The sequence below is a fragment of the Vanessa atalanta genome, chromosome 16 (assembly GCF_905147765.1).
Source record: "Vanessa atalanta chromosome 16, ilVanAtal1.2, whole genome shotgun sequence".
NCBI lineage: Eukaryota > Metazoa > Arthropoda > Insecta > Lepidoptera > Nymphalidae > Vanessa > Vanessa atalanta.
This window is the reverse complement of record NC_061886.1, coordinates 1,538,916-1,560,941: the sequence shown is the minus strand read 5'-3', so window position 1 is coordinate 1,560,941 and position 22,026 is coordinate 1,538,916. Positions and strand designations below refer to the sequence as shown.

The following is a 22,026-nucleotide window of genomic DNA, read 5'->3' as shown; positions in this document are numbered from 1 at the left end:
GTTCCCCAGCTCTACCTAGCCCAGTATTTAACAGCGAAATCGACCTGTGCGAAGTCGAGTCTGTACCTAGTCTGATATTATAATATTATTTTATGATAAAAATCATTACGATCGTAATTTTATCGGTAACATTCACTCGTAATATTGATCGGATTCTAATTACTTACTTATGACAGCGTTACGCCTGATAACATCTGTTTTATTTTTTTATAATGTTTACTAGTTATATAAGTGTACAAATTATAAAGAAAATAGTTCTTTTTTAATTAGCGAATTATATAATTATTCTCAAGAGAGACTAGCAAAGAGCAGAGGACACAATATAGTGTGTAAATAGGTGTACTCTCTGTTTCCTTACTCATAATAGACGACTTGAAAGAGTTCAGGCATATTAGCAAATTTTACAAATAGTTTCCTACGAGTGAAGAAGTTAAGATACCGGTTTGCTAATCATAATTTTCCGATAGAAATTTACCTTACTACCTTTACTGATCTGAATTGGGATTTATATTTACGTTTAGAGAACTAATACGGCATTCATAAGCACATGAAAATATAACAGTTCTCGGTTTAAACCGATCTTCAGATAAAGTTTTAACGTGTGGTTTTATGTGTTTTAACGACTAATAAGCTTTCATTTGTTTTACTTATTATTAGGTCAATAGTCATATTAATATTGTTTAGACTTGTAAATAAATAAATATTGGACAGCATCACATACATTACTCTGATCCCAATGTAAGTAGGTAAAGCACTTGTGTTATGGAAAATCAGAAGTAACGACGGTACCACAAACACCCAGACCCTAGACAACATAGAAAACTAATGAACTTTTTTGAATGAATTGAACCCGGGACCTCGGAGTGGCGTACCCTTGAAAACCGGTGTACACACTACTCGACCACAGAGGTCGTCAAATGTGTAATCAAATGTCGTCACTTGCGTAATCGTATTACGGCCGACGGCCAAAATTTATACTCCTAGATTTTACCACATTACTGTTTTTTATAATATAGAAAGAAGGACGACAAATCGGACGCTTTATAGAAAGCGACCACCGATATATATAGCATTGCAAGAAATATTAACTAAACCTTCAACTTAGGGAGCTATGATTTCATGTCTGTTGTGTTTTTTTTTATGAAATTGGTAAAATAAGCGGACGGAGAAGTGGGTCACCAAATAAGTGGTGACCAGGTGACCAGCACCCATAGACATTGGAGCAGTAAGAATATTTAACGATATCTTACACCCCCAATGTGTCACCAACCTTGTGAGGAACTTATGTGATCATTTTGTGCTTATATTTAGATTTTTATCCAAAAGATATCAACTTGACCATATCGTGAGGAAACCTGCACGAGGCGGATAAAAATCTTCTACATGTACCACCGATCCGCATCAGTGTAGCGTGCAGGTACGAGCGCCAAACCTCAAAAGTAGAGTTGGCTGTTGCCGAGGACTTGTAGAGGCTGTACTTTTCTTTCCTCTTTTATAATCAAGATATATGCCATCTATTTAACTGAGAGATAACATTATATTCAACCATTATCTATTTATGATTGATTCGACAACCAGCGACGAATAACGACGTAATGTACTCATTAATTTATCGTGTAAACGATATCATATTCCTTATCGTTCAATCTGATAAGAATTATGAGACTTACCAATATCCAACCCTGTGTTTGTGGTGAATTTGAAAGTTCGCTCTCCGATGAAATGCTAGTCCCCTGTCTGTCGCTCTCATCCTCCGAACCGTCAGATCGATTCGAACCTGAAACAAATCGAAATAAAATTTAAAAAATGCTGTTAATTTTATAATAAATAAATATTGGACAACATCACATACATCACTCTGATCCCAATGTAAGTAGCTAAAGCACTTGTGTTATCGAAAATCAGAAGTAATGACGGTATCACATGCACCCAGACCCAAGACAATATAGAAAACTTATAAACTTTCGAGGTCGTCAAATATAGATAAATAATAATAATCATATCAGTAGCTTCTTGTATTTGATCGTATAAATGTCTAGACTGTCAAATCTGAGAACGCGAAAATAATAGTGGCCCACAGTTGGTTACTTAGTACACGCACACAAGTAAAGTAGGATGACGTTTGATGGGTGTCAAACGTAGCCGTCACGCACACCAAGATAATAAAGTTGGCTTGTTTATTTTAGTCCCTTCGTAGTTTGACACTCTATCTAGATATTTATTGATTACATTTTTCTTTATAGTTATCGAAATGATGAATTTTGCTTAATGCCTTTAGAATCTTGTACGCTAAAACAAGTTTTATTATTATGTTAAAACATTAAAAAAATAAAATAATTTTTTTTGGTAGGAAATTATGTAATCGTATCTATACGATCTAAGTATGATTAGGTAATTTCCTACCAAGAAGTTATTTTATTTTTTATTTTATCTATATTTAAATGTACAATTATTGTTGAATCAAATTTCGAATTAAATTTTAAGAGACCTACTTCAACCAACCGACCGAATCATTGTTGTGATTCTTAACACATCATGACTAACCAATTAAATCATATAAGTTATCGAGATAAGACAATGCGACCGACAGATGAAAACTTACTCCTTTGTTAAACGACTTCATAAAATTAAGAAGGCTTGGTTGTATTTCTTTAAGGTAGGGCTTTGTGCAAACCCGTCTGGGTAGGTACCATCCACTCGTCAGATATTCTGCCGCCAACCGGCAATACTTAGCATTGTTGTATTCCGGTTTTAAGGGTCAGTGAGCCAGTGTAACTACAGGCACAAGGGACATAACACCTTAGTTCCCAAGGTTAAAGGAGGTTGTCTATGGACGGGGTACATGTCAGTCACCTCCTCGTGGTGTACCCTGGGCAACGGGGCCGGCTTGAGCTTGCTCGTCGGCCATGGCTAAGACTGGCGGGAGGGCTCCTGGTACGTCCCTGATCGGCGTCAGGGCGGACCATGTGAGTGGCCTCGTTGGCTAGGAGGGAGTGGGAGGGATCGCTACTCGAGCTTCCCAGGTGTTTTACACCGGCGGTCAGCGGCGGAGCCTACCATCTTATCCGCCGCAGCCTCCAGTGGCGGACTCGGGGGAGTTCGCCACATTCCCGCATGGAGGATGAGGGGGAAGGCGCGCACTAGGCGCGCTTTCCATGAATATTCAGCCGCCATACGGCGGCTGCCGCTGGTGGGGTCGCGGTTGCATGCCCTTGGCGATCCCGTGGCCTCACCACTCGGCGGCATGGTGGAAACCCGAGGATGGTTTTAGTGGGTAGGACAGGGCATTAGCACCAGCGTGCCCTGGCACGGGGCAGTTCCCGGTTGAGTCCTACATACCCGTCCCGGTCCGCCGACCGGGCGGCATGCGTAAATGCATTTCCTCCTCGTTAAACAAAAAAAGGTTGTCTATGGACGGTGGTAACCACTTAACATCAGATGGCAAAATTTCCACCTACCATTTACATAAAAATAACCAGTTTGGTCCTATTGAATTAAAAGAAAAATACCACCCCTTACAGTGAAAAAAATACGACTTTTTGTTATTTTAATTTGGTTTTTATGTGTTAAATTATAAATATACCAAGAATAATTTAATCAAGTAAGCTTTTATAATCAGTTATAAATCGCAATATTCTAATTGATTTTATTAAGTAGATTATTCTTGAAAATCATCTATCGTCGGCATATAGCATATAACATCGGTCTGAATGTAAATTTTACCGAGAAAAATTATGAAGCGGCGTGTACAACGTAAAGTCACGGGTTACCCTAATAGGACCACTTCCCATAAATTTAGAAATAATGAAGATTTTTTTAACGATTCAATTCAGCTCAATTCTTATTTTAATGGCTTTAAGCTTAAATTGCCACCGAGATATAAAAATCAATCATGTTGTCATAAGGATTAAGATTAAAATGACATTTCATTTTTATTTGTATGAAAACATTCTCTTCGAATGAACAATTCTTAATCGATAATATTCACATATAAATTTGGAAAAAAAAAATTGTTTTTATTATTCTTGTAAAATTATTAAAAAATTGGACACTTAAAGAAAGGTCATAAGCATAAATTGTTATATTATTCATCACTCGTTGGAGCTTTGAATCTAAATATATTACTAGAAATAGTAATCAAAATCATTATCATTATCATCAGCCCGCTTTCGTCCACTGCTGAACATAGGCCTCTCCAAATGCACGCCACTGTGGTCTTTCGTCACTCCACCATGCCTGAGGACGTCCTACACTACGTTTGCCGAGACGCGGTCTCCACTCTAGAACACGTTTTCCCCAACGGTTATCGGTTCTACGACAAATAATAATCAAAATATTTTGTGTTTTTCATTGGGTAACGTAAACACAATACATTTTAACGTAAGAACGTTTACGATTACGCTACTTGTTTCAACGTCTACGTTTTAATGCGACTTTGCACGGTAATAGTAAAGAAATAAACTCAGAGCGTGGGACGTTTGTCGATAAAAAAAGTCTAGTATTTGACTTGAAAATTTACGTAGCTCCAAATGTTTATTTTCTTTAACTTAAACTCTTGTAGTTCGTCAAAACATTCCATTTTTTAAATACTGATAAGAATTCCGTGCAAAGTCTGGGTGTATATTTAGTATGATTATCTATATTTTGCAATATTATCGTTCAAAAATCGATGTCTTCATTATTACGTACAATATGAATTTGGTAAATCCCATCAGTAGATAAGATATGACAAAGGTATAAGTGGTGATGACAGCGTTTTGGGGTCCATTTAATTTTGACAGGATGAAATTTTTACTTGTTGTCCTCGGGCTTGCTTTGGCTGTCGCAGCCGAGGAGCCAATTAGTCTCTTCTACCATGAGACCATTGGTATCCCAGAAGCCGCACGCATCAAGCGGGCTGAAGAAGCCCAGGACTTTGACGGAACTAGGATTATAGGCGGACAGGCTTCCGCCCTTGGAGCTCATCCTTTTTTGGTAATTTATCTTCAATGCTGAATATTTAAATGCTTGAATAATTTCGAAGTTTTTAAATGAATAATGTTATCTTCGATAGGGTGGTTTAATCACAACATTGACATCCGGTGGACAATCCGTCTGCGGTTCATCCCTAGTCACCAACAATAAGCTCGTGACAGCTGCTCATTGCTGGTGGGACGGCAGGAACCAGGGCCGTCAGATAACTGTCGTCCTCGGATCTATCCGCATCTTCTCTGGGGGTGTTCGCATCAACACTAACAATATCCAAATGCACGGAAGCTACAATACCAATAATCTAAACAACGATATCGCTGTCATCACCATCAGCTGGGTTGGTTTTACGAGTGGGTATTGTTTTTTTATTAAAAATAAAATTAATACGCATTGTAGATTCTAACCGACCTACATTTATATTTCAGATAATATAAACCGCATTAACATTCCTTCTGGCAGCAACAGCTACGCCGGTACTTGGGCTACCGCTGCTGGTTTTGGAAGAACCAGTGATTGTAAGTGATGATTACTTAAATAAAAAGAAAAAAAACATCTATCTCAAGAGACAGATTTCTGATACGGTTGGAGATAAGACATTATTTAATTTAATTTAAATTTTAAATTTAACATTTGAATTTTTAGCCACCGCTATTTCGCAAAGTCAAGCATTGAGGCATGTAAACCTTCAAGTTATCACGAACAACGTGTGCGCTTCGACTTACGGTAACAGTGTCATCATCAGCTCCACTATTTGTACCAGTGGTGCTGGAAATATCGGCACGTGCACTGGTGACTCTGGTGGTCCTCTCGCCTCTGGCAGTGGCAACAACCGTCAACTGGTCAGTGAATTTATTTATTTATTTTTTAAGTAATCAATTGTCATATGTATGCCTATATTTAATACTGTTTCTAATCTTCAGATTGGTGTTACATCGTTCGTCGCTAGAGCTGGTTGCCAACGTGGACTGCCCGCAGGTTACGCAAGAGTTACCTCCTTCGCTTCCTGGATTCGTGCACGCTTATAGGCTTTGAAAATATATCAAATTATTGAATTTTGCAATAAACCATTAAATATATTACGATGTTTTTTTAAACAAAACTAAAAATATACAGAAGCATTTCTAATAATCTAATTCTAAACTACCATTGAGTTTTTTCTTGTCCAATTCGAAAAATTTATAAGCGTTACAAATAAATAATCATGATACTATTATTATGTTCAAGACTCGCGTAGATTCTTTTACTTTTTAAACTAAGCTGTTAGCAAGTGTGTCTACGTATTTTATTTTTATATTATTTTATGTTCTTTTCAAAAACTACAATATTAAAAACTTTTATACATATTGTGATACACTACTATTACTTTTAACTATTTGCTTATCTATACTAAACATATAAATGAGAAAGTAACTATCTGTTATCTTATCACGCTTAAATCGCGGAACCGATTTAGATGAAAATTCGCGTCGAGTTAAAGTCCCGGGGAAGGACAAGGTTACTTTTTTAATGTACCCCACGGGGGGCTAAAGTGTCTGGTGACTTTGCGCGAATAAAGCCGCAGGTTCAGCTAGTTCAGTTAGATAATAAATGAGTGATTTAAATTAATTTTATGAAATTGATGTATAATCATAATTTATTGCTTTTTATTTATCAGACATGACAATGACATCAGACCGATGATATATCATCAAATCAACGCTAATTATTTTTTTATTAAGGCATCTTTCTCGAGAGCAACTCGAATACATTTTCGGCTTCATATCATATGGACTCTTCCACTTAGTGGACTATGATGGTTTTTTAAAAAAGTAAATTCATATATTACTAATTTTTTTTATTAAAAATATATTGGCGTCCAGTCTAATACGTCACCCGATGGTAATTTGTCATAACCGCTCATATCTATTTTCTCTATAAAAAGTTTTAACAATCCCTTTTATTTTCAGTGCGCCACCAACTTTGGCAACCAAATAAATAAAATTGCATTAGCTCATTTACCCTTCAATACCAAAACCAAGTATTGTTGTTTAGCGATCGAATGACTTGCAAAATAATCTAAGATGTTATTTACTATTAACAAACTTTTATGCATAAGGGACTTATTTCCTCATTCCTACTTCTATTAATCACTCTTCAAACGACACACCATAACTAAGCGTTGCTGTTTGGCGGCAGAATATGAGATGGGAGATTGGCAATAGAAAGAAATCCAACCGGATTCCTTTCCAGACAGGCTCGCACACAGCCCTACCGAGTATTAAATTTTTTTTTAATATAACTGTTTACATTTTGTATCTAAATGTTATAATTAGGACAGATAATAAATCAGACAGCGATCAATCAAAATTACTTTGATAAAAGACAAATATTCCTATTAACTTTTAAAAATACTATTTCTGACTTCGGGTGTTGGCGTCAATAAATCAATATATTTATTATATACAAAAATAATGCAAATGTAAAGGTCACCCTTATATTAGCAAATCCAAAACGAAAATCCGGTACAGATGTAATGATAAGATATTTCGTTCAATATAAATAGCACGAAATCGTTTACCAAATCAGGTGTTATATTAAAATGAAGATCCTTTTCATCATCATCGGTCTCGTCCTAGCGGCCACTGCTCAGGAACCAATCACAATAAACTACCACGAAGATGTTGGTATATTAGAGGCGAGACGTATCAAGTTAGCCGAGAGAGCCTTAGACTTTGATGGGTCCAGGGTTGTAGGTGGTCAAGTTTCCAGTCTAGGCCAATTTCCACACTTGGTAAGTAATCATTTATTGGATCTAGTTGTATTTTGGGATGATAGCTGATGATGTCAGTTTATATTTTAGTGTTCATAATGATAATTTCAGGCCGGTTTGGTAATTGATTTAACTAGCGGAAGACAGTCAGTGTGTGGATCTTCTCTCCTCTCGAACCTAAAATTGCTAACCGCTGCTCATTGTTGGAGAGACATTCGCAATCAGGCTCGTTTGTTCACCGTCGTTCTTGGTTCTATAAGATTATTTACTGGAGGCGTTCGCATTGACACCAACAATGTCGAAGTGCATGGTAGCTACAACCCTACGAACCTAAACAACGACCTTGCCATCATTACCATTCCTCGCGTTAGTTTCACCAGTAAGTGTTCATTTTCTTTGAAATTTAATTCAATAAGTTTAAGATCAATTTACATCTGCATGCACCTTAGTAAGCATCGCGATATAGCGAACGCGTCATTTGTAGCGTAGTCACAGTTTTTATAAAATAACCGTCTACAAGTCTGTATATATCCTCTCGCTGTGTCTGACACGTTATCAACTGGATCGACTGATGCTGGAATATATGAATAAACCTCGCGTCCACTTAATTTATTTATACTCATATTTCAGATATTATCAATCGCGTCGCTCTGGTCACGGGAAATAGCAATTTCGTCGGCACAATAGCCACCGCTGCCGGATTTGGCAGAACCGGTGATGGTAGGTGTACATAATTAAAATACATATGTATATATATTTAAATTAGATTTTTGCAATTAAAGTCAGATTCCAAAATCTACATGGGTTATATAGTTAATTATCACATGATTAGATATTTAATCAAACGATAAATCTATATTTTCAAGTTTCTTAGCGCAAAGTTTTATATGTAATTCAAATGAATGGGTTCTGTTTAATCAGTACATATATTTGAACTATAGATCTTCATTTCATATTTAGCTGCAAGTGTCACCCAGAGCCAACAATTGAGACACATCAACGTGCAAGTGGTGACCAATGCATTCTGCACAACCATATATGGTCCTGACGTCGTCATCAGCTCCACCCTGTGCACAGCCGGTGGTCGACAAAACATTTGCAGCGGTGACTCTGGCGGTCCTCTGACTATTGGTAGCGGTGGCAACAGCCAGCTGGTCAGTTAGCGACTTTTCTTTTCTATCTGATATTTCCTCAATAATTCCCATAATCAACTAAATTATTTAATATTTTCAGATCGGTGTCGTGTCCTTTGGCTCGCGTTCTGGTTGCCAACGTGGTCACCCAGGCGGTTATGCAAGAGTGTCTTCATTCGTATCTTGGATAAAAGCACGCATATAAAAATACTTCTGGTACTTTCAACAATATTAAACATGTCATAAGTGCAACAAATATTTGTTTTTTTTTTAAATCTTCTTATCTCTTATAAGTTAATTAAATAAAACAAATAAGCTATTGATATGAAATAGCATAACTGAATGTCAAGTTATAAATTAGACATATCTATAGTTAAAAAGAGAAATCAAAGACCGTTTTGTTTAGAAATTGGGAAGAAACAAAGAACCTAATAAAATTAAGTCAATGCGCAGTCGAAAGTCGGAGCTCATAGTGCCATGTTGTTATAGTTTATAACGAATATAAAGCAGTAACCCTTTGAGTCTATTGGAATTTTCAAAAAATATGAATACCAATACATCTGCTTCAGTAGACTATAGACTAGTCGCAGATCACGAGTTTTGAGTTTATAATCCAAGTGAGGTCAGCAAAAAATTATTGGACCCAAAATTTTCAGAAACAGGCTAGATTTAGGATATTTGCAGTATCATTCTTACATTTAAAGCACGCAAAAACGCGTACGCGTACGCGTTATCCCTCAGAGGTGACGTCAGAAGGCTGTGGTGAGGTCAGACCATTACTTTTGCACAATCTTATAACTTGTACAGGAGCCGGGATTTGCCGCAGCCAACATTCGGTTAGGAGATTAGTAGGAAAGATATCTTTATTAAGTGGTGTCTTGGTCAAATTATTTTATGGAATTTGAACATAACTAGACATTGAATAAAGATTACTTTATTTGGTATTAATCGTTTTAAGCTTCTATAGCTCAAGGTATTCTCTTATCATTTATTTATTTATTTATCATAGATATTGTAAACAAAGATTAAAGACCAATAACTGACTGAAAATAACCCTACTGTGCCTAAACGTAGTTTTATTTTAATAATATAAATTTCAATTCAATTTGTATAACGACAATTGAAAAGTTTACTTGAATGGTATTTTGACTTCATAAATTATTTATAAATATCCTAACATACATCTAGAGTCTAGTAACAGATATTTTTGGTTACATTTCACGTTTAAATTTTTTGTTGTTTAAGAAATATATTTGTTTTTTATTCCATATTTTCTCGACGTGGTATTTGTGTTTAGATTAAACGAATCACGACAATTGTCTGTGCTACTAATAATTGCACCTCAGATATCTATAGAAAAGATTAGTATCCTTTGTTCCTTATAAAAGGATTAGTATCCTTTCTATATGAGGGCGACTTGTTACTTTTCATTTTTTTTTTTTATGGCAAAGGTGGCAAACGAGCAGTAGGCTCATCTGATGGAAAGTGACTAACACCGCCCATGGACATCTGCAACACCGGGGGGCTTGCAGGTGCGTTGCCGGCCTTTCAGGAAAGAGTACGCTCTTTTCTTAAAGGTTCCCAAGTCGTATCGGTTCGGAAAAACCGCCGGCGAAAGCTGGTTCCACAGAGTGGTTGTGCGAGGCAGAAAATGTTTTAAAAATCGCGCTGTTTTGGATTTTCATTTTTGGAACGAAGCTTACAGAAAGGACAAAGCGTTATGCCGTCGCCAGGCGACCTTTCCCTCTCTATCTCATTCTATTGTATACGATTTTATATAAAAAAAATACTTGTTTTTTTTATTATTACAATTTACACGAGATTTTTCATATAAATTTTATTATTGTCATTCAATTATTTTCAAAAATTGTTAATTTAGTCCAATGTGTCTGTTTAATACATAATATTGAGCGAAAACAACTTGGATCCCACAGTATGTCCCAGAACACTTCTTGATTTTATTGTATTCAAACTATTTGTTTTCTAGTACACAAAATTAGTAATCTTTGTATCTCTTTCTACAATTGCATGGTCAAATAGATAAGCTATATTGTAACAGCGATTAGATATAATTAACTATAAAAACTAGTTTATTGTTTGATATTGCACAATTCGTAATGAAAATGAAATTCCTACTGGTCGCAGTTGGTCTGGTCCTAGCCGTAACAGCTGAGGAACTAATCACTAATAACTACCATGAATTGATTGGTATTCGCGAAGCTGAAAGAATACGCATCGCCGAAAAATCTCAGGACTTCGACGGCTCTAAAATAGTAGGAGGTCAGGCTTCTGCGCTTGGTGCACATCCTCATTTGGTATGATTTGTTATATTTCTGTTTTATTTATACTTTGATAAAATGTTGTATGTAATATATTAAAATTCCATCCAAATATTTTTTAGGGTGGACTTGTTATAGTTTTGACCACCGGTAGACAATCGGTGTGTGGATCTTCTCTTCTCACTAATACGAGGCTAGTGACCGCTGCTCACTGCTGGAGAGACTCTAACTCCCAGGCTCGTCAGTTCACCGTCGTCCTCGGCTCTATTCGCCTCTTCTCTGGTGGTGTTCGTATTGAAACTCGCAATGTCCAAGTACACGGCAGTTACAATAGCCAGACTCTGAGTAATGATGTAGCTGTTATTTCTATAAGTCACGTGGGCTACACCAGTAAGTTACAATTTGTTTATTTCATGATAGTAGCTGGTTTTTGAAAATGAAGCCAATTAATAAGCTGGGTACATATTGTAATTATTGTAATTTGTAGATGCAATACAGCGCATTGGCCTGGCGACTGGCAGCAACAACTACGCTGGGTCTTGGGCCACCGCTGCCGGTTTTGGTAGAACGAGTGATTGTAAGTTACTTTTATTTTATTATTCATAATTTTGAATAATTAAATTTATTAAGCTATTTTGTATTTTTTTCAGCCACCGGTATCTCGAATAGTCAAGCACAGAGGCATGTCAGTATGCAAGTTATTACTAACGCTGTATGCTCCAACACTTTTGGCCCAAGTATCATTATCGCCTCAACCTTATGTACCTCCACCAGCGGTGGTCAGAGCACATGCGGTGGTGACTCGGGTGGTCCTCTGGCTATCGGCAGCGGTGCCAGCCGTCAATTAGTCAGTACTATTTTCATTATTTCTGTGTATTGCATGTGTTCATTTTGTTTCTTATTAAAATGTTACATGCGTTTTTTTCTGATCACAGATTGGTATTACATCCTTCGGGTCCAGCTCAGGGTGTTCTCGTGGACTACCCGCCGGTTTTGCAAGAGTTACCTCTTTTGCCTCTTGGATCAGTTCTCGATTATAATTATGATTTTAAAATATACATATTTTTTATATGAATTTGTTTAATTCCTATCGTGAAACTGTACAACATAATATACAACTAACATATCAATAGCATCAGATATGTGTTTATAAATCCGAAAAACAAGGACCACAGAATACACCATATGAAACATAAAATTACCAACCGTTCAAAACAATAAATGACCATACAGTATGGAAGTTATTTATTGGAATTAACGAAACATTTGCGTGGCTTAGTTTAGTCACTATAATAACATAGTTACAAATATTATCAATAATTAAAAAGATACATTTGATTCAGTTGTGTTTATTTTTTATTATCTATAAAAGCCGGACCAAAAGATAATCTAGAGAATGAAGTCATATTGCTAATTGATATTTGCCGAGTTAAATACATTTATTATCGTAATTTATTCGATCTTCTTTAGAGGATTGGCGTTAAAGATAAGGCAGTCCCCTGAACGTCAGTTTTGTTCGTCGCCTGTCTTTGTCCGTTATGTTAATATATTGTAACCAGCAGAACCTGGTCGACGTATTCTTCTCTATATTTATATTAATTGCCAAGAACAACGGTTCCACTGTTTAGAAGTTGATGTGCTCCATCAGCATCTAACAGTGAGTTACAATAAAATTGTTTAAATCCTTCTCCATGAAAAATAACACATCTGTATGGCAAGGCTCAAGGTAACCAGTTTAATTAATGAATTACTAATAAGCCAAGATTTAAGCTTAAATATTACGTTAGGAGTGGGGGCAACAATAGCCCAAGATGGGCCTAAAACCATTGCGCTATTGACGCTTTAATATATTCAATAATGAGTATTCGTTTTGTATTGGACAGCAGTATTATTTTTTGTATATAAGATTATGTTCTGTATAAATTGCAATTACGTCGGTATCTGGTCCCCACAGCTGGCTTTGAATGAGTCACTGACGTAATCCTTTATTAAGCAAAATATGTAAATAAAGCAAAATATGTAAATAAATTAAGCTTATACTTTCAGCACGGAAATAAGATATACATGAGTGTATGTGTTTTTTAAGCACAGCATAACTTAGGAGTCTCGTCTGGCTTCTGAGCTGCAATTTTCGGTTAAAATCCACTTTGTATCCACTAAATCGTCTCGGGTCTGTATTATAGTGAATGGTTATATGCAATAAATAATGCAAAATTGCTTATCACGCAACCGTATAGTAAAAGGTAACATATATTCTGTAGATAAAACACTAATTAACTATTTAATGTCTTTATGATAATAGGCTTTGTAACCAAAACATAAGTATGATATAAAATATATATGAACCATATATGTTGAATAACGAAATCTCTCGAGTTACTTACAATTAAAGAACTTGAAGCTACTTTATGATTTGATTATAAATGTGTACAAAAACGTGCCAAAATTACCCAGTGGTTAAAAAGCGTCCATCTTAACCGATGATTGCGATAAACTCTAAGTGGCCCAAAATTAATAGTCTTACATCTTTATAAGAGTACTGCTAACTCACTAAGTTATTATCGCTAAATATCTTTGAATAATTACTCCGGAAAAACCGAATATATGGAAAAGAGCTAATTCGTTCTCGGACACTATCATAAAAGTTCTTCAGACGCACTCCATGTTTTCGTTACAACGCTGTAACCTCGATCGCAATACTACTCATTGACACCTTTACTTTCGAATAACGTAAAAATACATATTTTCTTAATGAAAACAATATTTCTGATGTCTATGCAGTATCTCGTTATGTACCTCCAATAGTTAACGTGCAATAAAAGTCATCGTTCAGATAACTTTAGATTGGGATCAATCGCAACGTTTTTGCTACAGTGTGACGTTCACCTCTTAAATTAGAATTGCTTCATTTGATCAATATAAGAACGATAACAAAATTAGTGAGATAAGATTACATTATTTCCTATTTAAACTATGTTTTTTCCCTGAACAATTCAGTACTACTTCCAACATGAAATTCCTGCTTGTCGTCGTTGGCCTGGCCCTGGCTGTCGCAGCTGAGGAGGAAATCTTCTCCAGCTACCATGAGGAGATCGGTATCCCAGAAGCTGCACGCATCAAGTTATCTGAGGACGCTCAGGACTTCGACGGCTCCAGGATCGTAGGCGGACAATTATCTGCTCTCGGCGCACACCCTCACTTGGTAAGTTATATCTTAGTCGTGCCATATCTTTCATGCCTCGCAAAACTGTTTTTCTTTCATATTATAATAAACATTGATATCTCAGGGGGGTCTGGTCATCACTTTGACTGACGGCAGACAGTCAGTTTGCGGATCTTCCCTTCTCACCCATACCAGACTGGTGACAGCTGCTCACTGCTGGAGGCATGATGGAGTCCAGGCTCGTTTGTTCACCGTCGTCCTAGGCTCTGTCCGTCTCTTCTCCGGTGGCCTTCGCGTCAACACCAACAACGTCCAGATGCACGCCAGCTACGACGAAGATCGTCTTGCAAACGATATCGCCATCATAGTCACGGGTCACATCAGTTACACCAGTAAGCAATCACTTTATTACTTCGTAGTCCATTGCAACCGAAATCTTCATATTCATCGCATCGCATAAACACAAATATAACTTTACCGTAGTTAATTGTGTTACCCTATTTTAGATGTCATCCAACGCATCGCCATCGCCAGTGGCAGTAACAACTACGCCGGTACCTGGGCCACGGCAGCCGGATACGGTAGAACCGGTGACAGTAAGTTGCAATTACCATCAACAGTCTAGTATATTACATTTTGGAATATCAACTTGTTCCTCAAAAACTATCTGATAACAGACGTTGGTATCAGTACAAAACAGTCTAACTCTTAAATATCCATTCCTCAGATGTTGGCATCAGCAACAGCCAGGCAAAGCGTCACGTTAACATGCAAGTAATCACCAACGCCGTGTGCGCCAACACTTTCGGATCCAATGTCATCATCTCCTCCACCTTGTGTACCGCCACCACCGGTGGTCAGAGCACCTGCGGCGGTGACTCCGGTGGTCCTCTAGCCATCACCAGCGGCAATAGCCGTACTCTGGTCAGTGTTTTGTTGTTTTCCTACTTGAAATGCGCTTCACATAAGTGAATCACATAAACTGTTCCAAAGTTTTATCCTGAGATCGTTATTTTATAACGCGTTCTTTTCCTACACAGATCGGTATCACCTCCTTCGGCTCCAGAGCCGGCTGCTCCCGAGGCTTACCCGCCGGCTTCGCCAGAGTGACCTCATTCAACTCCTGGATCAATGCCCGTCTATAATAAGCATACCGCCTATTTATTTAATGTTGCTATTGACCATTGAATGCCAGACTGTTGCATTTAATTACAGCGTATGCTAAGTAATGTCAATAATTTTGTAAGTGCTATTTGATAATAAATAAAAAATATTCAAAAAATAATTTCTTCAAGCTGTGTCTTATTTTCTCTCCTTTCGGCATACTGCAATAGTACTCCAATATAATGCACCATGTATTATACTCGCTGATCGAAATGACAAGTTTTGTTAATGTTAATCATTTATCCTAATATTACAGAAAATATAGTGACGGGTTTTGTTACATATTCAATATATACGATGTAAAAAAAGTGTAACGTTAAGTCCGCTCTTTACTTTGAAAGGTAGAAATTAAAGAGGTGCCGATTTTAACTTTGGCCGACTAACCGATTAGTCGGTTGTACAGAGACCGACTAGTCGGTCGACTCATAAAATAATGAAATTTCCCCAGTATACATTTTTACATTTCTCCAGTATCATCAAAATATATTTATACATATATAATAAAAGAAGCCAATCGGCACTTTTTGTCGAATAGTCGCCGAATAGTAGAAAAACGAAAATCGGTTTTTTATTTTTTACTGTTTAAGAGTAAGGGACAGACGTTAAAGCGGTTCTAAATATTTATCCCGTTAGAGGCTTAAATAGGGGACAGTTTATATGGAAGCAGGTGTTAAATTTCAATCAAAAGTCCACGTGCACTTTTGATAGATATTCCTGGTTCGCAAATAACATTTCGCAGTAAACGAAAACCAGCTGATCAGGAATATCAATGCTCGGAAGATTAAACTCACACGCAGCGAATTAACCCGCATGACTACACTGCTGGAAACATATGTTGCGACTAATTCGCAAATGACGGTTTAAATGAATGACTCTATTGGAACAACAAAACCAGAAATTTGTATTATAAAGCTTTCTCATATCGAAATAAAAAAATGATTTGATAATAACATGCCTAAAATGATATATACAAACGATATTTGTAACGTTTTTAACAAATTTTTCGCAACAATGGGTTCCCTATTAGCAAAAATAATACCAACATAATACCACAGCATCCTACACCCGATTAATACAATCAATGAACAACATGAACTTCTAACATTCAAACCGTGTGGTTTCAGACTGATTTCGAATGCAAGTAGTGGCGTAGACAAGATTAGCATAAAAGTATTAAAATGTTTATGTAATTTAATATCAAAATATCTGGCATACTGTTTTAACAAGCTAATGTCTGAAGGAATATTCACAGACTCATTAAAGATCGCAAAAATAACAACTATATACAAATCTGGACTAGATTCGAATGCAAGTAGTGGCGTAGACAAGATTAGCATAAAAGTATTAAAATGTTTATGTAATTTAATATCAAAATATCTGGCATACTGTTTTAACAAGCTAATGTCTGAAGGAATATTCACAGACTCATTAAAGATCGCAAAAATAACAACTATATACAAATCTGGATTTTTAACAGACCCAGAAAACTATCGTTCAATATCTGTGCTACCAGATGTCTCGTTCTCGTTCACATCCGCTTAGTAATTTGGAATCTTTTGATTTCATCTCTGAACGACGATACTTCATAAACTACAAAACATAAGTATCAAAGGTGCTGTTCGGTTGTAAATGTTAAAAACATACCTAACAAACAGATTGCAGATCGTCAAAATTGGTGATATACAAAGTAGTGCTTTGCCTGTCACCTGTGGAGACCCACAGGGCTCAATTTTGGGAACATTTCTCTTTTTAATTTATGTAAACGATATTGCAACTTTGAAACTAAATGGTCATCTGACTTTGTACGCAGATGACACCTGTTTAGTAACATAAATGAAATATTCTCAAGCTCAACATGATTTAAATGTTCTGCATAAATGTTTCCATGACAATCTTTTAACTATTAACGCTTCAAAAACTTGTTACATTGTATTTAAAACTAAAAATAAAATGATTGCACCGCATGATCCATTAAACGTTGACAATTTTCCAACTGTGAAAAATGTTTAGGTTTACGAATAGACAATCACTTAACTTTTAAATATCAAGTAGACTACATAAAAAACTTTCTTCTATAATTGGGTCATTAACAAATATTTCAAAATGCATACCAAAAAAAACTAAAGTGTAACATCTACAATTGTCTAGTAAAATTGCATTTATTGTATTTAATAGAAATATGGGTAATACTTGAAAAACAAAATTGCAAGAACTTCAAAGAAAACAAAATAAAATAATTAAAATACTTTTTCAACATCCACCATGTATATAATTCTTGTATAATACAATAAATTAGAAAATATATTAATAAATCGATACATTCAGATTTGACGTTTATAAAACATGTAAACACAGTTAACGGGTTTAAGTGTCAACTCTCAAAATATATTTAAGAGAATACCCACTTCGTTAGCGATTATAATATATATAGCGATTTAATTATATTCTATTCCGTTGACTAAGTACCTATAAGGCGAATATTTTTACTGTTACATTTAACATACTGTTCTCATGTAAGTGAATTTTTTTTTTTTTGAGAATAAATTCTTTAAACCCAAATTCTGCCACATGTGTATTAAACAGCCCGCATTGGAGCAGCGTGGTGGAGCAGGTTCCCAAAATTTTCCTCTAAAGGAAAATAATAATGAAATACAGAGAAAAATATAAAATACAGATTCCAGTCAAAATTCTGTCCTTCATACGAGCTTCGAGAACTAAGTAGTATATCAATAAAATGGTGAAAGAATCTGATTAATAAATCTATCCGCACTTTAAAAGTCCGACATTTTGTATCAAGCGAAAGCAATAGAAGCACGGCTATTGCGTTTGTATATGAAAAGGAGATTTTCACTGGCATTTACTCAAGAGACGAAAGTCATACACCACAATTATAGAAAACATAGCTGTTTGAATCATTACATATCCGCCTGTTAAGACAGCGAGCAATAATGTTGTAGTATTACTTGATACAATAAAAATATTGTAGCAAGTCCAAATTTAATGTTACATTTTTGAATAAACTCAAATTAATAGTCTTACATCTTTATAAGAGTACTGCAAACTCACTAAGTTACTATCGCTAAATATCTTTGAATAATTACTCCGGAAAAACCGAATATATGGAAAAGAGCTAATTCGTTCTCGGACACTATCATAAAAGTTCTTCAGACGCACTCCATGTTTTCGTTACAACGCTGTAACCTCGATCGCAATACTACTCAATGACACCTTTATTTTCGATTAACGTAAAAATACATATTTTCTTAATGAAAACAATATTTTTGATGTCTATGCAGTATCTCGTTATGTACCTCCAATAGTTAACGTGCAATAAAAGTCATCGTTCAGATAACTTTAGATTGGGATCAATCGCAACGTTTTTGCTACAGTGTGACGTTCACCTCTTAAATTAGAATTGCTTCATTTGATCAATATAAGAACGATAACAAAATTAGTGAGATAAGATTACATTATTTCCTATTTAAACTATGTTTTTTCCCTGAACAATTCAGTACTACTTCCAACATGAAATTCCTGCTTGTCGTCGTTGGCCTGGCCCTGGCTGTCGCAGCTGAGGAGGAAATTTTCTCCAGCTACCATGAGGAGATCGGTATCCCAGAAGCTGCACGCATCAAGTTAGCTGAGGACGCTCAGGACTTCGACGGCTCCAGGATCGTAGGCGGACAATTATCTGCTCTCGGCGCACACCCTCACTTGGTAAGTTATATCTTAGTCGTGCCATATCTTTCATACCTCGCAAAAGAGTTTTTCTTTCATATTAAAATAAACATTGATATCTCAGGGGGGTCTGGTCATCACTTTGACTGACGGAAGACAGTCAGTTTGCGGATCTTCCCTTCTCACCCATACCAGACTGGTGACTGCTGCTCACTGCTGGAGGCATGATGGAGTCCAGGCTCGTTTGTTCACCGTCGTCCTAGGCTCTGTCCGTCTCTTCTCCGGTGGCCTTCGCGTCAACACCAACAACGTCCAGATGCACGCCAGCTACGACGAAGATCGTCTTGCAAACGATATCGCCATCATAGTCACGGGTCACATCAGTTACACCAGTAAGCAATCACTTTATTACTTCGTAGTCCATTGCAACCGAAATCTTCATATTCATCGCATCGCATAAACACAAATATAACTTTACCGTAGTTAATTGTGTTACCCTATTTTAGATGTCATCCAACGCATCGCCATCGCCAGTGGCAGTAACAACTACGCCGGTACCTGGGCCACGGCAGCCGGATACGGTAGAACCGGTGACAGTAAGTTGCAATTACCATCAACAGTCTAGTATATTACATTTTGGAATATCAACTTGTTCCTCAAAAACTATCTGATAACAGACGTTGGTATCAGTACAAAACAGTCTAACTCTTAAATATCCATTCCTCAGATGTTGGCATCAGCAACAGCCAGGCAAAGCGTCACGTTAACATGCAAGTAATCACCAACGCCGTGTGCGCCAACACTTTCGGATCCAATGTCATCATCTCCTCCACCTTGTGTACCGCCACCACCGGTGGTCAGAGCACCTGCGGCGGTGACTCCGGTGGTCCTCTAGCCATCACCAGCGGCAATAGCCGTACTCTGGTCAGTGTTTTGTTGTTTTCCTACTTGAAATGCGCTTCACATAAGTGAATCACATAAACTGTTCCAAAGTTTTATCCTGAAATCATTATTTTATAACGCGTTCTTTTCCTACACAGATCGGTATCACCTCCTTCGGCTCCAGAGCCGGCTGCTCCCGAGGCTTACCCGCCGGCTTCGCCAGAGTGACCTCATTCAACTCCTGGATCAATGCCCGTCTATAATAAGCATACCGCCTATTTATTTAATGTTGCTATTGACCATTGAATGCCAGACTAAGTAATGTCGATAATTTTGTAAGTGCTATTTGATAATAAATAAAAAATATTCAAAAAATAATTTCTTCAAGCTGTGTCTTATTTTCTCTCCTTTCGGCATACTGCAGTGGTACTCCAATATAATGCACCGTGTATTATACTCGCTGATCGAAATGACAAGTTTTGTTAATATTAACCATTAATCCTTGAATAATACGTTAAAGAGGTCTTAAATATTCATTCCGTAATAGGGTTAAATAGGGTCAGTTTGTATGGACCCAGATGTAAAATTAGGGTATGGGGAATGCTGTTTACCATAAATATCTAATACGTAAGAAAATGCGGTAGGATTATATATAATATTAGTAAAATATATATCAAAATATACTATAGTCAAGTAGGCTCTTGCGAGTACTTTTAAATAGTCGTCTACGAGATTAAATTAAATTCAAAGCTACCACCGCTTCGGAATACAGATTCTACCGGGAAAAACCGACAAAACACAGTAAGCCTTTTCCGATACAGATATTACATGATGTTGATACGTATTACAAGCGAATAAGTTATAGTAATTTATAGTAACTTATTCGGAATGAAAATCAACGACTACTAACGAAGCATTTTTTTATTATTTACATAATGCTTCATCTATTAATACGCCTTATTAATCAAAGTTGCTTAGAATCACATTGCATTTTACTAATTGGCAAAGCTAAAAGTAATTGAGGAATTTTATTATAGAATCGAACACCTTGTCCAAAACAAGGTTTTATTGTCTTTTCGGAGACCGAAAACAGGGGTTACCAGGTTTTCACTACTTCTCGTGTTTATCTAATGTTTGTCACTTTTACAATTAAAATATCGACACTTTTTTTGTAATTATGTTTTGACGCCATTGCTGTTTACCAATTTTGTTGAAAACATCATTAAGGGAGTCTCAAGCTTTGATTATAAGTGACGGTTGTTTTTCTATGAATGAATATTGTTTCTATGTCAGCAAAGTAATTTACCGTAGGTAGAAAGGTAGAAATATATTCGAAGCAGAATTAATATTAATTAGCTGTCCAACCTTCCTAATCGCGGAGCTGAATATACATGACAAGCAAGAGATGTCAAATGAGAATTTCAATGGAGTTTCGAATCTATAATAATGCCTAAAAAAACCTGTATTATCTGTTACACTAAGATTTGTGCTGTCTAACATTAATCGAGAGCGCTGTTGTTTTTATTTGATACGGTTAATACTAAGAATTTAATTTTACTAGCGTTCAAAATCAAAGTATTTGTTGTTAAGCACCTTTATATCAATAACAATACTTTTTTTACATCGTTAAACTTTGTTTTGTTTTCTGTTAACTTTAAAAGTTATTGAATTGACATCAATAAATAACACAGTATGACAAATACCTTTAACGTAAAAAGGTAGGTCATTAATATGTACAAAAAAATAGAAAAGGACCTAAAATTGATCCCCGTGGAGAGACTTTTCTTAGTATAGACTCAGAAGACTTCATTCGATTAACAATAACTTGTTGAGTTCTTTGAGTCAAGTGACGCAATAAGATCAAGAGATTTCCCTTTAATATAGTAAATTCGAGCTTACGTAAAAGCGTTTCATGACCTATACAATCGAATGCCTTAGATAAATTGCAGAATACCCCAATGGCATCCTGCGATTTTCACATGCATCGTATTTATTCCTAACCAGTGC

At 36.3% G+C, this 22,026-nt stretch overlaps 6 protein-coding genes across 6 annotated transcripts in view; 5 read left to right on the top strand and 1 right to left on the bottom strand.

Annotated features, from left to right (window-relative positions):
- LOC125070030 (Golgi-specific brefeldin A-resistance guanine nucleotide exchange factor 1) overlaps positions 1 to 22,026 on the bottom strand; it is a 125,747-nt gene that overhangs the window by 19,499 nt on the left and 84,222 nt on the right. Inside the window, exon 21 of the mRNA XM_047679700.1 lies at positions 1,671 to 1,777. Within this exon, the coding sequence (XP_047535656.1) occupies positions 1,671 to 1,777 (107 nt within the window). The remainder of the gene's footprint in view (positions 1 to 1,670; positions 1,778 to 22,026) is intronic.
- Positions 4,776 to 6,023, top strand: LOC125070024 (collagenase-like). The gene is made up of 5 exons (XM_047679693.1): positions 4,776 to 4,974; positions 5,054 to 5,321; positions 5,397 to 5,486; positions 5,614 to 5,810; positions 5,892 to 6,023. Exons 1-5 carry the CDS (start codon positions 4,783 to 4,785, stop codon positions 5,994 to 5,996), a joined length of 852 nt encoding a protein of 283 aa, XP_047535649.1. The 5' UTR covers positions 4,776 to 4,782; the 3' UTR covers positions 5,997 to 6,023.
- On the top strand, positions 7,550 to 9,058 carry LOC125070028 (collagenase-like). The gene is made up of 5 exons (XM_047679698.1): positions 7,550 to 7,741; positions 7,832 to 8,099; positions 8,351 to 8,440; positions 8,681 to 8,874; positions 8,954 to 9,058. The coding sequence occupies exons 1-5, from the start codon at positions 7,550 to 7,552 to the stop codon at positions 9,056 to 9,058; spliced, it is 849 nt and encodes a 282-aa protein (XP_047535654.1).
- LOC125070027 (collagenase-like) lies at positions 10,977 to 12,172 on the top strand. The gene is made up of 5 exons (XM_047679697.1): positions 10,977 to 11,168; positions 11,255 to 11,522; positions 11,620 to 11,709; positions 11,783 to 11,979; positions 12,068 to 12,172. Exons 1-5 carry the CDS (start codon positions 10,977 to 10,979, stop codon positions 12,170 to 12,172), a joined length of 852 nt encoding a protein of 283 aa, XP_047535653.1.
- Positions 14,129 to 15,526, top strand: LOC125070014 (collagenase-like). Its single transcript, XM_047679682.1, has 5 exons — positions 14,129 to 14,334; positions 14,420 to 14,687; positions 14,802 to 14,891; positions 15,023 to 15,219; positions 15,336 to 15,526. The coding sequence occupies exons 1-5, from the start codon at positions 14,143 to 14,145 to the stop codon at positions 15,438 to 15,440; spliced, it is 852 nt and encodes a 283-aa protein (XP_047535638.1). The 5' UTR covers positions 14,129 to 14,142; the 3' UTR covers positions 15,441 to 15,526.
- Positions 18,974 to 20,316, top strand: LOC125070015 (collagenase-like). The gene is made up of 5 exons (XM_047679683.1): positions 18,974 to 19,176; positions 19,262 to 19,529; positions 19,644 to 19,733; positions 19,865 to 20,061; positions 20,178 to 20,316. The coding sequence occupies exons 1-5, from the start codon at positions 18,985 to 18,987 to the stop codon at positions 20,280 to 20,282; spliced, it is 852 nt and encodes a 283-aa protein (XP_047535639.1). The 5' UTR covers positions 18,974 to 18,984; the 3' UTR covers positions 20,283 to 20,316.